This window comes from Corvus moneduloides, chromosome 6 (genome assembly GCF_009650955.1).
Source record: "Corvus moneduloides isolate bCorMon1 chromosome 6, bCorMon1.pri, whole genome shotgun sequence".
Classification (NCBI taxonomy): domain Eukaryota; kingdom Metazoa; phylum Chordata; class Aves; order Passeriformes; family Corvidae; genus Corvus; species Corvus moneduloides.
The window spans coordinates 11,823,668-11,840,516 of record NC_045481.1 but is presented as its reverse complement, the minus strand read 5'-3'; the positions used below and the strand labels follow the sequence as shown (position 1 = coordinate 11,840,516).

General features: G+C 38.4%; 1 protein-coding gene across 3 annotated transcripts in view; it reads left to right on the top strand.

Moving 5' to 3' along the window:
• Window positions 1–29: 29 nt before the first annotated feature.
• Window positions 30–16,849, top strand: part of WDR25 (WD repeat domain 25) — a 62,331-nt gene continuing 45,511 nt past the window's right edge. Inside the window, exons 1-2 of one of the 3 annotated variants that reach the window (XM_032112911.1) lie at window positions 30–81; window positions 3,230–3,987. In XM_032112911.1, coding sequence (XP_031968802.1) covers window positions 3,289–3,987 — 699 coding nt within the window. In that variant the 5' untranslated portion in view covers window positions 30–81; window positions 3,230–3,288. Of the gene's footprint in view, window positions 3,988–16,849 lie in introns of all 3 variants that reach the window. The other 2 variants (XM_032112910.1, XM_032112909.1) reach the window with 2 other exon arrangements.

The following is a 16,849-nucleotide window of genomic DNA, read 5'->3' as shown; positions in this document are numbered from 1 at the left end:
CTTGTTTTCACCCGGCGCGTTTTTAGAAGCGGCGCGGCAGCGGCCGGCAGGTGATTTCCGGGCGCGCGGCCGGGAGCGCAGGTACCGCGGGGGGAGCGGGAGCGGCGGCGGGAACGGGAGCGGGAGCTGCTGTCGCTGTCCCGGCACCAGGCGCGGTCTCGGCGCCCGAGGCTGTGGGGAGAGGCAACGGCTCTGTGGGAGAGGGGAAGGAGCCGGTTCCAGTTGCCGGCGCCCTGTCGGGACCTGCTTCCTCGGGTGGGGCTCCTCCGGAGGGACGGGAGAGGGCCGGCTGTTCGCAGAATTGTTAGGGCTGGAAGGGACCTCTAGAGATTGTCCACTCCAACCCTCTGCCAAGGCAGGGTCACCTACAGGGTCACCCAGAGCAGGTTACCCGGTAACGCATCAGGGTGGGTTCTGAATGTCTCCGGAGAGGGAGACTCCACGACCTCCCTGACCAGCCTTGTTCCAGTGCTCTGCCACCCTCCATGGAAAGAAGCGCTTCCTCGCGTTGAGGTGGAACTTCTTGTGTTTTAGTTTATGGCTATTGCTCCTCGTCCTGCCGCTGGGCACCCCGAAAAGAACGTGACACCAACCTCTTGGCACCCACCTTTGAGATGGGTATGAATTGATGAGATCCCCTCAGTCTTCTCCAGACTACAGACGTGTCCCACAGTCTCTCATAAGAGAGATGCTCCGGACCCCTCATCATCTTTGTGGTCTCCCCTGGACCCTCTCGTTCTTTGCCCCTCGGGGCTGCGGGGCATTAGGAGCGAGGAAGCGCTGCGGGGAGGCGGCTGCGGCTCCGGTCTGAGCGCACCGGGGCCGGCGGGAGGGGGGCGTGGGGCCCCGCCGAGAGCCACCTGCGGTGCTCTGCTTGCTTATCACAGCTCTGCTGGCATCCACGGGCGCTGTGCGCGCCAAGCTGAACACGCTTCTATGCGTTCAGATAAATCCGTCTTGTGGGAGCTGAGGAAACCCAAAATTCTATGAACTTCTCTTATGGTCAATACATTGCACATCACACTGTTAATAAACTCACAGTCTGGTTACAGGATGTTTCCAATCAAATACATTGTGGTTCCCCCTCGACCTCAGATTTTTCTGTAGTTACGGCAATGTCTCTGGGTGGTGTTAATGTAAAACAAAAGTTGATGGGAAGTCTTTAGATGAGAGAGATGTTTTGTTTTTACAAAAACATTGACGTTTACAGGCGATGTGTGTGGTGGGATGGATTTATGCTGACCAAATGTAATGAGACAGTTTCTTTCCAGTATCTCATGGGAAATGTTTTTAACATGGTGTTTGCAAGGCACTGTCTTGCACTTCTGAATCTCAGCTTGGGTTTTTTTTTTTTTTTTTTGTGTTAAAACAAACTAAAGTAACTTTGTATGTCTAACCCAATCCACTTGTGTATCCTAGTTTATAGCTTTTAACCAGAGGTCAGTTTCTTACTGTATGTGTTCTTTGGACATGATGCATTTGGCTGGGAAATGTGTTTAGTACTGCAATACAAACAGTAACCACTTGATACAATTACTGAAGTGAAGCCCTTCAAAATGCCTATTTATTTGATGTTTCAATTTACTGCTAGGAAGTTCAATCTACTGTTTTTGAATTGATTTCTTAGTTAGCTTTCCTGAAACACTACTTTTTTTTTTTTTTCTCCTTGATGCTGTTTAAATGAAATATTTTTGTAATAAATGAAGCTGTATTATTAAAAAAAGATTTTTCCTTGCTCTTCTTTGCTGTCACTTATAGCTATCTTAAACTTCAGATAATGACAAAATGTCCTCTAGAGGGAGATCTTGTTGCTTTTATGTGCTAAAATGTTGGTCACCTTGTTCCAGTTAAATGTCTTGATCATTTAACCTTGGAAAGGATCTGTGATGATGAATGTGTGTATCTTAGTAAGTACTTGTCTTCTGGATCTGTGCTTGGAAATTTGATAACAGAATATGGAGTCACGTAACACTTCTGTGGGTTAAGGGAAACATGGTTGTTTTAATTCAGATAGATCCAATTCTGAAGTTAAATGAATAATCTTAAATAAAGTTTCAGAGTCCTACTCCTGCAGGAGTATTTGCAGGACCTACATTTGTGTTGTCCCTACAGTTGTGGTGTCACTTCTGCAAATGGTTATGAAGATACTGACTTTCATGCTGCATTCTCTGTTTTCATCAAGATGCTTTTGAGGGCAGTTTCTTTGTTGACATGAACCAAAAATTTCAGCAGCCTGTCTGAAAGTGTTGTAGGTTAAATCTCTTCAGCATAATGAGTGCTAACAGCCTGGCAAGGAAACAAAGCAGTAATAAAGTGTCACATTTAATCAATCTTACCAATACTTCTTGCCTATAAACAGCAGAGGTTGAAATATTGCTTTGCAGAACATCAGTTGTTTGAATGTAGTTAACTCTGTACTCCACATACTCCATACAAATTGTTGGAAAAATCTTGGTGGGATTATTATGAGGGTGAATTATTCTGCATGTTACATATGCAGTCTTGACATGAGATTTCTTTCTCAGAGACACATTAAAAAAACTTATTCTACAGCTGAGGTATCTATGCTTTTATTTTTCTGTAAGTAAATGCAAATAGTGAATTCAGTGTAGCTTCTGGCATATCTGATATGTAAAACTAAAGGCTGTGTGGAACTTGCTCTGTGGATATAGTTGGAAAATTTCCTCATACAAAATTTCGGCAAGGCTGCTTAAGGGGTCAAAAATGTGTTTACATGTTTAGCTGCCAGCTGAACCCCTACATGCTTCCTTCAAGTCATCTGTACTGTTAAGAAGCAGATATTGTTAAACTGACTCCAAAAGAGCTGTACTACTTGTATTCTTATAAATGTACATACAAAACCACTACATAATTAATTAATTTCTTCTCTGTGTGTGTGTGGAGAAATAATGCTAGAAGTAAGGCAAAGTAATTTGCTGTATTCATATTGCAAGGTTGTGTTCCTTTTCATCCTCATTGTCATTGTTTTGTGGTATGCAAATACACCTCTGCAATACATTAAAAATGTATGCAAAGGGCTTGAGGGCAAATAGTGTTGTTTAATAGAATGTACAGATGTGTTATAATAGAGGAAAAAATTCCATTAATAAACAGAAATAAGAGTTTTGACTTTTTTTTTGGTTAAAAAAGGCATATTTATGTCCCTAAATTACTCAAGTTGTAGACTCTGTGATTAACTGTGCTCTGAATAATCAATTCTTTATTTTAGATCATAATTTTGGAGGATTGGAGCACTGAGATCTTTGGAGTCTGCTGTGTCTAGCCATAATGAGTTTGGTTGCTTATGAAGATTCAGACTCCGAGACAGAAACTGAAAAGACTGAAGTCTCCGATGCTTCTGGCAGACAAACAAACCAGCTGAGTTCTTCTGTGAGTTGTGTTCAGCACTTTGCACCTGGTAGTACAAAATCTACATATGAAATGCACCCTGCTGGGAGCACTGGCAGTTCTGGCAGGAGCACACTTTGTGAAGATCCCCTTGAGCGTTATGCACGGAATAACAACACTGACTTGGCACCTCCTTATTGTCAGAGGGTGTACTCTGGCCATGCTGCATTATCTGTGGCTTACAAAAACTATGAACAGGCTTCAAGCTCTTCAACAAATTCTGGAAATGGCGTTTCCCAGAAGAGAACGCACAGTGCTCCTACCATAAAAGGAATTAGACCGTATATTCCTAAACGACTGCGTCAAGAAAATTCCAGTATGCCTGAAAAAGAAGTATCTGACCAGAGACGTAGCTCAGATTGTGATGTTAAGTTAGATGTATCAGGAGACCAGACTCTGAGAAAGATCTCTGAATTAATTAAGCCATATTTGGGATCTAAATATAAAGTAACTGAAGTTCCCAAAAGCTTAATATTTCACATGTCTAAACACAGTGGCCCTGTTAATGAAATCCAGTGGTGTCCTGTACGGGAACAGAGCCACATGCTTCTTTCAGCTTCTATGGACAAAACAGTCAAGGTAATGTAAAGCAAGATGCTTTGTGGCTCAGTCATCAGACTTAAAAATAATGTATTAAACAATGCTCTTCTGGAAACAACATCCTTGCTTGTGTGTATTTAACAGTTCCGATGTACTCAGAATTTGAGGAGATGCTTTGAAGTATAAGATTATTACGAACTTGCAGCCTAATCCTTCGCTATTCGCGCAGTTAGTTCCATTAGTTTGGAATTTGGTGATTTTGGTTTTTTTTTTATTTTAGACATATCAGTGTTTTAGACCTTAGGAAGTTAGATTTCTGCCAGGTTATTTCTCATGATCTGTATCAGTGTTTTATCACAATGGCCGTGAGCACTGTGGTCTGCGCACAGATTCTGCCTTGAGTCATTAATCAACTGACTGTCAGCACTGGAATAATATTTTGAAGAACTTTACCTTTCTAACAGGTCTGTGTGACTGCTGCTGGGAGAGGTAGGTCAGGTCAGATAGATTTTTCCATCTGAACTACTGTGGTAAATCTTGCATCCCAGAAAGGTGTCTTGTCATGGTCTAAGGAGTCTTACCACTTTAATTTGTTTCAAGGGTTAATTGCTCAATACTCAAAGTGAGTTTTCGTTCTAGCTTTAATGAATTTGTCTTCAGTTCTTTGGTAATTTAGTCAGTCCAGTGAGTCTCTTATTTTTAAAATGGGTAATAAAAATATTTTATGTGTATTCTTTCCCAGATACAGGGCCTCTGGGTTCAAATAATAGTCTTCTGAAATGGGCTTGCACAGGAACGTAGCTTTGCTAAGGGTGCACAGAAAGTGTCCTTTCTAGTGGAAGACATGCTTTATTGCATTTAACGTGTATTTACCATGGCAGGCACAATTATTTTCTTGCTTCTAAAATTTACGACTTAAGTAAACCTTCCTAAATGGAGACAAGAAGAACTTCCTTTGTACCAGCATACCAGCATGGTTCCTCCATCTTCTTTCCCAGGATTTTAAAATGTCTTTTTCTTAAACATTAAATAGAGTAAAGAAGTACCTTTGTTTTTCCTTTCAAGTGGTCTTTAGTATTAAATTTGTTGTATCTTGGCTGTTGCTGGAAGAACAGACTTAGAAGGAAAAGGCTAAGATATGCAAAAAGTGCTGATGGATATTTCTGTTAAGCAGCAATTTAAATTTAGATTGTACAAAACTGACTTCAGGATGTCTGCATTTGACCTTTTGTCTTAAATTGTCACATCATATGCTTAATATTTGTTGATTATTCCAGAGCCTCATTTTACTGATGAGTGACGTTACAGATGTGTTGAAATCGGTAGAAGAATCTAAGATGTTACTGCAATATAAAATTATTAAAAAGTTGAAGTAATGGCCTTCTGGTTTGCCTTCTGAGCAGAAAGAAAAAATATTTTTCTGAATCTGTGCTACCATGTCTTCTTGGAAGCAGTCATTAACAGTAAAGCTGGTTTTTGAAGAAATATGACTGCTTTAGGTGCCCCAAACCTTGGAAATTCAATATAAATGAAGTATATTAATGTTGGCAACACTTCAGAGCATGCGAGTCTAAAAAATTTATGAAGGAATAACGTAACTGTTAGGAAGTGTTTGAAACAACACTTTATCTTCTGGTAGGCAGCCCGTAGAGAGGCAGCAACCTATGGATGCTGCTTCCTGTTATTTCTTAGGGAACCTGCTCTTTGTCGCGCCGTTACACGCGGGCCGTCCTGGGCAGCAGAGGGCGCGGTGACACCGAGGATTCACTTGGTGTTATGATCCCAAATTCCCTGTCTTTCTGGGATCACGAGCACATAAATCCCTGATGACTGTGCCAGCACTGCTTTACCTTCTGGGAATTTTTTTTTGGCTGTCTGCTGTTGCCTGAAGTTGTCCATTTGCTGGTATAAGCATAAAATAACTGATTGAAAATGCGAGTTTACTATTCTTTTTCTTCATCCTTTTAACTTCATACAGCTTATGGTGTTTTTTTTTGTTGTTGTTGGTTTTTTTTGGTTGTTGGTTTTTTTTTTTCCCCCAGAAACACCTGCTTGGAATTGCTCATTTAAATCCAGGCAGTATATGTGTGTCCTCTTTCCCTCTAAAGGGAATATGCAGACACTCAGGATGTTTGCATGATTTACTGTCAACATCTGATTTGGGTAAAACTCAAAGCACAGTAAGAAGCCTAAAGTCTCTGTATGATCAGAGAGAAGAGGCAATCCAGAGCCTCAAAACTCTGTACTTTCAGTTAGTCACAGGAATAGCTGTGAATGCTTTTAAGCGTTTATGTCTTGGATTCGGTCCTTATTCTCAGCCTATGCATTAAGACATTTATCTTTGAAGAGTCCAATATTAGTGGGGATTTCTCAGAACTGAGTGTTCTAAGTTGAGATGAGTGTCACAGTTTAAGTGGTGCTTGAACCAGAGATCTATGGTTGTATGCAATTTGTGTAGTATTTAGCCAGTTTTGTATATTTTGTCTGTTCTTATGTGCTTAATAATTTCCTCTTTCATCACAAGTGAAGAATTTTCCTTTGTGGGAACAGATTTTCTTTTTTTTTTTTTAAATTTGGCACGGAGAAGGAAGAAACACTTGGTTTACTTACCTTAGTGATTGTAATTTTTTTTATTCCTATCTAAATTAATATGGCTGAATGACACAGATATATATCTAAAATGTGTATATGGAACTGTTTATGTGGGTTTTTTTAACTTTTTAAGTATGTGTATTTATCCTGTTTAGATCAGGAGAAAAGAACAGTCTTCCATTTATGTTCTCTCAGGTTAAAAAGTGCACTATAACATCTTTATGAATCAGTGTAAGTCATACTAAAGTATTTACGATAAATGAGTTGATGTTTTCAGTTTCTTTTGAAGGAAGAATAGCCTAGAGTCGGAAGATCATCAGAAGCATTTTGTAAAAATACCTTGCATAGTTAGGAATGAATGAATTGTGTTAGAGCATTTTACAGTTTTCTTTAAAAGTATTTGATCTGAATTTTTTGTATTTAAAAGACCTCAAACAGTTACCAGGTGGTAAAGTTGAAAAAGTACCAGTTACCAGCTCAGAGGCAGAATTCTCTAGAGTAACACTCCTACCAGCAGATGGGGCACCCACCTCAGCATGTTAGAAAGGGATGGGAACTAAACTCGTGCTGATGACTCAAGGACTTTAGTACTGTGTTGTGTGTTGAAAGACCAAAGTTACAAGTTTATGCACATGTTCCTAAATGTATAAGAAAACCCCTGAGTTTTCTGAGAGACCTGAAAATAAGATAGAATTTCATTTGGGAAGTGATACGCATTGCAAATTACCCACAGTTCTTCAAATCTGGAGCATTAATAGAAGAATATTTAATGCTAAATTTTAAATCTGTAGGGAATGGGAGGAAAAAAAAAAAAGAGCCTGGTTATATGCTTTGCCAAATTTTTTACCTTGTGTTTTGTTAGAATTTCTAGCTTCTCCTTTGGAAGCTCCAGCCTAGGTAGCTGGAAACAGGAAACCTGTTTCACAGTAGGGAAAGGTTACTGTGGCACTGCTGCTCTTCACAGTTACACTCTGACTGTATTGTGAGTGGCTAATGTTTTCAGCTTAGGTATGTATTTTAAGGATTGTGAAACATTGTTGTCTGAACTGATTAAATTTGTTTTCTTTGAATAACACTTCTCTACCTTCTGTTTGAATAGCTGCTGTAAATGAATTTTAGGCATCTACTGCCATTTTTGGGTTTTTCTACTTTGACACCAAAGTAGAGTTCATGATTTTAATATGTCATCTAGTGGTTTTTTGCATAAATGTTGAGACTCATCACTGCTATTAAAAGTGCCTGGTTCCCATAGTGTGGATATTCAATGCTTTCTGAACATCAGAAATCAGGTATTTCTGGTTTAGAACCCCAAATACAGAATCCAGATTCACAGGTTACCATTGAATACAGCTTTTTGCCTTTGGTAGCAGAGAACATTAAAAAGTTGTGTCTTGAAAGACATACATCGATTGCAGAAACCACAATGCTGCATTTACATTGTCAGTGTCTTTTATTTGGAAGATCTTGTCATTACACAGAGCCACACAGATGTTAACATTTTCACTGGTTACTGATGCTGGACTTAGCTTTTTAACAATTGTTCAAGCTTCAGCATCCTATGCCTTTATTCTCTATTTCCTAGTTTGTCTTAAAATTAACTCAAGGTAACATCTTTATATAATCATCTGTTAGCTGTTAATTTTGTGTTTCTCGTATTTTATTTAGAGCATTACAGCAGGTGTTATGTTTGTTGCAGAGGATTTCTTAATTTGCAGCACTTTCCATTGTTGAACAAGATCAAGGATCCTTGGAGTGCTGCAATTCTTGAGTATGCAAAATGTATATTAATAGCACTTTGTGTTCTAATACATTGTTGGAAGTTTTTCTTACATATTTTGTTCCCTACTGGCCTAGTTGAATGGTCATTTAATCACAGCTCTATCTATACAAGTAAAGTAGAAGTTTTTAACATGAGTTTAATAATACCAGCCTCTTGAACAGGGGCTTTGCTGACTTCCCATGATTAAGAACATAACAACTATACTGGTTTACACCAGGGCTCTGTCTAGCCCAGGGGTCAGTCTCCAGTTGGGTCCATAAGTAGATGTGTAAAGAAAAACAAATCAAAGGTTTGTGGTGTCCTCTTCTGGTCTGTGCTTGTTTTCAGGCTGGGATTTCTGAGCTCCAAAGTAGTTCATCTTTGTAACTTGCTGCCTTAAGAGATTTCTTCCAGATATTTCTCCAGTCTTCTGAGACTCTTTTGTGATCATTAGATTTAGAGTGCTATGTTACTCATACTCGTTAAATTTAATGTACAGATTTTGGTTCCTGGAGAGTGTCAAATGCTACACGAAATAAAATTTTCAATCATTCTTTCAAAGTATTTTATTATTTTGTGGTTTTGTGTCTGTTAGGAGAAAGATAGACAGCACAGTAGTATGTTCCAGGAATTTTGTTGTTCTTGATCCTGTTGTATTGGACCGAAGGATAGAGGATGATAGCTTCAATCCATAAACTGTGTGTAGCACAGATAGTGGCAACACAAATTTCCTAGATATTGGCCATTACCCTGCCTCAGAGTAAAAAAAATTAATATTTCTGTTTTCAACTGTTCTGTACACAATTCACTTGGAATAGGCAGTGTTTCTTGTTCTTCTGCCACAGGTGTGTCTGTTTACTAAGGAATGAATTTAAGATGCCAGCATATTTCCTGTACATTCAGGCATAGCTGTACATTTCCTGTATAGTCACATGGCTGTAGCCCTGTCACAGGTAGGCTGGATTCAAACTGTTCACTAAGCAAAATTAGCTATCATGCTGCTAGTACCTCGAGTAGGGCAACTCTTAGATTCATTTTTAAAATCTAATTGTGGCAACGTTCCTTTAACTGTAGGTGATGATAAGATGACAAATTGGGAAGTCATCCTATTTGATACATATGTTCTTTATTTGAAATGTTTTGAAGATCTCTGTTGATACATTTTCAATATTGTATGTTAAAAATGACAACTAGTTCTCCCCATTGTCTTGGAAGTGTCAAGGAAATGCTCATATTCTGGATATTGTGTGCTGCTTACCTAGATATGGGAAAAACCCTATTGTTTTCTTGTTGAAGAGGCTACTAAACAGGCTGTTCTGAAATACCGAAGCAGACTTATCTTTATGAAGGTTCTGACCTTCTTCCCTTGTCTGTTTAGAACTGTGCATGTTTTTTCCAATGACTTTAAGCTTGCTGATTATTAAGATGGAAGTACACTTATGTGATAGGTACATGCATAGTAATACCAGCTTTTATATATACCTTGATCTTTTTCTAACAAAATTATTTCATCCACTTCAATGAGAAGTATCCTCCATAATGCTTATTTTTGTAAGAAAAGGTACATCATGCAGGAAGGAATGTACTTGACCATCAGTGGAAGCTTCTGGCTGTGCCATGGGTAGATGGTAATCCAGGTCAGGATGTAATAGATAGCTCTCAAAATTGTTCTACAAATTGTTCTTTGCTGACACATGTCAGCAAAGAAAAATTCATGAAAGTGGTGAATTTTGATCTCTTCATCCCAAAGGTTTGTATAGGTAAGAGTTGTTTCACATTTGATATTTTAGTACCTCGATAACGTTTAGAGATTGCTGTTAGATATATTTTTTTAATTATTTTCTTGTTTCCAGTGATGCTGTTGTCAAGGAAACAGAAATCCTTGTAATGCCTTTGTTCACTTTTTCAGAATCCACAGCTGGAGACGACTTGTATAGTTTTTATTATGTTCTGAGTGTTTGACACACTCTTAGGCCTCAAAGGATTTTTTCAAAGGAGTATGTTTCTTTGAGTATAAATAGCACCATCCTCATCTCTGTAGGGTTTGATAAGCCATTGTTTCTTTCCTTCTGCACTAACAAGAACTAAATTCAGTGCAGCTTTGAATTAGAATTTATCTTAACACTTGTATGAAGACTGACATTTAAGAAAAACGGGGAGGGCAAAAATGCAGTGAACCTCTTAGCTTCTGGGTGAGGTTTTTAGCTTTGTGATGGCATGAGTTTTTTTCCACTTGGAAATGACTCCTGACTTAGGATCTCCTTAAAGAATGCAAGAGTGATAACCGAAGTGTTCTTGCAAAGCATTTTTGACTGCTTTATGGCTGTGTTAGAGGATGTGACTGTGGGGGAGAGGAGTGGGATGGATATTTCACAGTGTAGCTAATATGCCTGTTGTCCCCCACCCCCCCAAAAAATAAATTAGGAATTATTTAAAGAAAAATTCAGAAAAGAAAAGTTCTTTGAAGAGCAGGGAAGTTACTGAAGCCTGTCTGTATTTTGAGTCTGACTACAGCTCCTCTTCAATTTCTTTCTCTGGAGCTTCTGCAGTGTCTTTCACTCAGCTGCTTATCATGATTAAGCCTTGAGGGAAGAATACTGAGGCCTTCTGTGAAATTTGGTTGACACTGATCAACAGGAGCAAAGTGCCCACAGGTGAGATGGACAGGATAACGTGGTTGTCGTGACAGTATTATTTCACAAACCTTTTTTCTGTGGAAATCCAAAAGCATGGAGAATGACTTCTAAATATCCTTAACAGTGATGTGGAAGAAAGGATTCTGTTCTCTCATGTTACCTAAAAAGAGTTTTGGTTACTTGTATCATTAATTGCAGAAGTATGAAGAATTTAAAGTGTTTATCTGACTTTTTTCTTAGCAACACTTCTGTCCCAAACATGTGAGCTCTGCACTTCCTTTCTACTGGGAAATCTTCCAGTTGTTTACTCTGTCTTTGAAGTAGCAGAAGATAAAGCAACCTCATGCCCCTCCCAGCACAGCCAGCTTACTAGGGAAAAGAGTCAGGGCTAGAGATGTCAGTGGAGCAGTGCCTCTAATGAAGCTTAACTGGTAATGTCATAAGTTAAGCTCTCCAATTATACACAGGATCTGTGTGGGCAGCTGCTGTGCAGTCTAATGTCAGAATGTCCTCTGAGATGGGAGAGATGTATGATGGTGTTATCCTCCTTCTGGGTGTGTCAGTAACATTGCTGGTGAAAAAGTCAAGATTTTGGTACTTGGAAAAAAATGAGCTGGATGAGTTTTAAGTTCTTAAGTGACTGTAATACATTATGGGAGTATCTAAATTTTTTTTAAACAGTTACGAAATTCTGAATATTTTTGCTGTTTGAAAATATAAATAACACCAATCTAAGTTTGCTTCTTTTCTAGAAATCTGGCTTTATAGCTGCATCTCGCATACTGCTGTATATTAAAAAAAAGTCTGCTAGCAAAGCCACAAGGCATCTTATGACTTTGATTTCTTACCCTTCTTGGTTTGTCAATGTTGTCAAGGAAACAACTTTTTGAGAAATTTTGCTCTACTTTTTCAGGTTCTATAGAGAGATTACTTGTGTAGGATTTATATGGCATCAGGACTAGAAAGAGTTTTCCTTAGGTTTCTATTCTTTTCAGTATGTTCATGTTCTTGCTTTTTTTAAAGCAGATTTTAGTTTTAGCATGTGTCATATAGCTGCATCTTTAAGGTCATAGAACCAGTTAGTGTACTAAGGATAGTTGACACTTGATCTTTGTTTGAAGCCTCGTAGAAAGAACTTTAATGATGCCTCTGCTATATATTAATTCTATAAAGACAACTGTTAGTTATAAATTCTCTTTAAGTTATAGGAGAAAGAAACATTAAAAAGTCCCTTGTTCTTCAGAGAAGTTGCTTCATTACTATGGAACTAATGACTGACTGTCCTTTATCATACATATCATGTTTCATTGCAGTAATCATCTCACTTCAAAGAAAAAGCATTTTGTGGTTGGTGTGGAAATGTGTTGGGTTTGTCTTCCAGCTCCTGCATGCTGGCCGATGGGCTGGTTAGATTGTTATGGTTGATCTTTACCTTCACTGTGCTTGTGGAGGCTTTATTTTCTATTCTTTTTAATAAAACTGCTGTTTTCCTTCTGGAGCATACCTGAAAATGTTATAAAAACTTCTGCCTTTCTCATGTTTCGGTTGATTGATGGATTAAGAATACTGGGCATGATAGTGAATACTGCATGTGCTTGTGTGCTGTGCATGTGCCAGCTGTGTTACACCTTGCTTCCTGAAGTCAGAATTAGGAATCTGTCCTTTTCTCTAGTCTCCTTGTCTCTTTCCAAATTAAAATTTCCTCTTTAAAAATTTTTCTTATTCTGAACATTGTGACTAGTGCCTGGAATTTTGTATTTTTATCTGCTAAGGAAGGGACACAGCTGGTTTTCTGTGGAACGGATGGGAGTTAGGGGTGCAGGTAGTTAGGGCTGACAGTCATATAAACATGTTAAAGCTTGCGCTATGGTAACAATGCAGAAGAAATTAAAATTAATTGGGTAGTTCGGTCTTACTCTGCTTGCTGGTACTGAAATGGTGCTAGTTAAAATGTCCTCATTGCTAGCAAAACACGTAGCTGCTTGACATAATTAATAGTTTATTTCCATAATTAAATAACTAATTATCATGTTTAATACTGGGTTATGTCACTGACATCAGTGGGTTTAGGATTGCATCTATATTTTCCAGAGAAGAGGATCTTTAATATTTTGTTTTGATTGTTCGGTTTTTCTCTTAGTTTTTGTGTTTTGTTTTGGGCTTTTTCCCTCCCAGTTATTAACATTCTCAACAGCCTTGGGAATAATAAATGATTTATTTTTTAGTTGAAAGAATGAAGTTGTAAAGAAAATGTAACTGGCCCAGGTGGACTGATAAAGGCAAGATTCATTAAAGCTCAGGTTTTCAGATAGCTGTTCTAAATCACTAACTGTGTACTGCCTCACAGATATTACTTCAAATCAGGGTGGGCAGTAAGACTGCAAAAACTACTTCTTAAAATAAGAAAACCACTGCTTAACATTGGGGATGGACAGAATTTGGCTGTAAATTTGGATTAGATTAATTTCTTCCAAATAGAAAATAGTCCCTAAGTACAATTCCCTACCATAATTTTTAGACCTGCTGTAGTGACGTGTTATTCTCTGCCGTTGCACAAATATGCTGTCAGTGGGTGCACAGTTGGCAGTGTCCAGCTCTGTTGTGCTGACAAACAGCCACTACTCATCTGATGGTTGGGACACCAGAACTTGTCCATAGCTGTTGTCCCTGCTGTGCCAGGTGCTGCCAGTGGATAATGTACAAGAATGAGACAGGGTGAATTGCTCCTTTTTGTTTGTACTTACTTGTTTTACTGACTGTGTGAAGAAGATGGTGTCTGATGGTATCTGATTTTATATATGTACATATATCAATATAAAGCTCTAAAGTACATGAGTGGCTGTAGCTGATTGGCAGTTTTATATTAAAAAAGTATGGTAGTATTGAGGTACAGTACAAACAGATATGGTTTGAATTTTGATAGCTGTTGTTTAGCTGAAGCTTAAGGAAAAACCCAGACAACTAAAAGGAGTTGGCCTGTGGTGTTTTTCTCCCTCTTGTTTTCAAAAGTAAGTCACAGGTCAGCAGCAAGTAGGCACACAGTGTTTCAGAAGCTGGGAGTGCAGTTGCTAAGACTGTACTTGTGTTCTGAATAGAGCAGTACTTCTTATGCCAATAGTGGATGTTTAAAGTCTGTGGGATATGCTTGTGAAAGTAGCCAGTCCTTCCTTACCTGTAGGAATTGAGGATACTTAAGGCAATTTGCCTCTCAAGTGCTGTAAGTCTGAAACTGAGGTGTCTAGCACTTATGAGGAATCCCTGCTTTTAATAGAGCATAAATGTTTGTGACTTGAGGAAGTGATTGATGCTAATGAATATGATTCATAGAGATAAAGGGGAAACCAGATTATTTAATAAAAGGCTATAGTAATTTAGCTAATTATCTCCTGGAGAGTTGCAAAACATTTGAAGTTCTCCTTTGCCTGCTGGTACGATCTTGATTGCTGAAGTGTTTTCTGGGCACAAGTACTGTCTGCTAGTTACCACTGCTGGGTTTGTGCTATTAGGTATTGTGAGCACACATGTGTTATTCTTAACACACTACTACACACACTACACTGCATTCTGAAGTTCCTGGGAAGCTGCCAAATTTATGCCATGTTCTTCTCCCATATAGGGGCAGCAGTAGGAGATTTAGTGGTTTAAAAGTAATTCTTAATAGTTACCTGTCATTAAATGTATGTTTCTCTTGAATTACTTGAATATGTGCGTCAAACTGCTCTGCTGGAACCACGTCATCCCAAATATGCCTACTGCTGTGTGTGAAGTAGCTAATTTATCTGAAGTAAATTTTTTGTGGATATGTAGTGTGCAGCAGGGGTGGGGATTTAATTATCTTTGCTATGCTTGGCTTTGTCTTATGCTAAAATAATTCTGATTTTTCGTATTCTAGAACAAACCATAGCTTGAATCACTAGCTGATTTATAAGTATATTGTAACTTCTTTACACTTCTGCATTTTCCAGGAACTTGCCATTTGAGGAACATTCACAGGCTTAGCCATAGTACAATGATTAGTCAGAAAACACTTAAAGGTTAACTGCAAACTAGATGGGAGTTCTTCACTTTGTTTTGGTCTGTGTGGGAAGTTACTCTCTTGCACTCTGTGCCCAGCATGAATGTACAATTGCTATTTTGTAGCTACAGAAAAACCTAGTCACGCTCATAACTTTTAACTGGCTGAGAATATGATCTGTATGAGCATGTTCCTTAGAGTTGATGGTTTATGGAAAATTTGTGATTAGCTTCAGGCGTAGTTGTCCCAGAATCTTTCTGCACAATAAAGAACACACTATGTTAAAAGATGATGATTGATGGCATGGCAGAAACACTTTGCTCTTGAGAAGCATAGAGTCCTCTATAACTGATGATTTTAAATGTCCTTTACTGGATATATACACTTATTTACAAATTGCTTTTTTTGTGAGCATCGCTAATGTAAAGGTTGCCTGTCTTCAGGGTAAAAAATAGTGGTTCTCTTTCCTTTCTCCTGTTTTCTCTCTTTTCTTCCCTTGTCAGCTTGCCATGTTACTCAGCATTTGGTAAGCCTGTCTCTCTTGTAAATAGTGGGAATTAGCTAAAAAAGATTGATTGATACAGATGACTAAAACATCAAATGAAGTCTCTGTTGGTGTGAATCTTGCTGTTTGGTCTGACTTTGCTCAACTGTTCTTGAGACTGTTATTTGATATTTTGGCTGACAATTTCTGATGTTTCTTTTGGACTACCTAATACATAGGGTGTTAATTTCTAGGCTTCTTTAGTATAAATCTCTGCAATAATTCAGAGTATACTTAATTTGGGTTTTAGAATGGCTTGAGAAAACAGCATACAATAATCTTCATGTTGAGTTATGGTGTATATGGTCTAATACCATCATACTCGCTCTGTAGAGCAGATTAATTCAGTTGAAAAACATGTTTTCAGATGTTTCTGTCCTCTGAATTTGCTGTACATTCAGTCATGAGCATCAGAAACATACGTATTTATTCCTCTAAAATGTCTGAAGACATTATCTTGTCATACTTACAAATAAAATAGGAGAAAATACTAATGGCATAGTTTTGCTTTTTATGTATTCCTTCTGTTCCTTGGTTGTATTGCTATAAAAAGCACTAACCCACTGCTCTGGGGGATTTAAAATGTCCAGTAGCTTTGAAGAGGTGCACCATAGCAGTTAGCTTTTAATTAATGCCAGTTTGGCAACCTGGCTTGCCTTGGGGCTAACCTATTATGTTTGGTGGTAGTAATGTTAGCATAGTAGTATCTAGTGCAGTGTAACCTCCCACAGCCTATTTTATTTTGCTGACCACTTTATATGGGACAGAATAATTTCTCATGAAACTTGCCAAAAGTGACTACTAAATGACTGTAAGGAAGTGTTTCAGCAGTATTTTTGGTGTTCTTGCACGGAATAAGGAAAGGGAAAGGAAGATTTGTAGTAAGTTTTACTCTTCTCCTGTATTTCTTTTGGATAAGCATGAGTAGGTTGATTTTCTCTGAAACATGCTTTGAGCACTTGGAAGAGAACTACAATTATGATTTTATTGATTAGTTTGGTTGAAGATCACTTTTATCTGAACTCGTGTCTTTAGTAGGAGTGCAGCAATATGGTCTTAATTCTCACTGTTGTTCATCTCCAGAGACTGCAGAACATTTTTTTTTTCTGCTTGTTTTCTCAGTCTATTTATAGCTTAAGAAAATGGATATTGGGGAAGGTGGGTAACATGTAGGTGTCTTGAGGAAGTTCTTCTCAAACCTGGAATTGGTTGCATGTTTTGTATGCTGTGTTTGAGGTCAGGTGTTCTCCTTTTACTGCTGAGAAATGGACCAGCAGTTTCCTGGACAATGACAACCTCCTGAGTGAAGTCCAGCTGCTTGCTGGGTGCTGACTGGGGTTAATGACCTGTGGCAC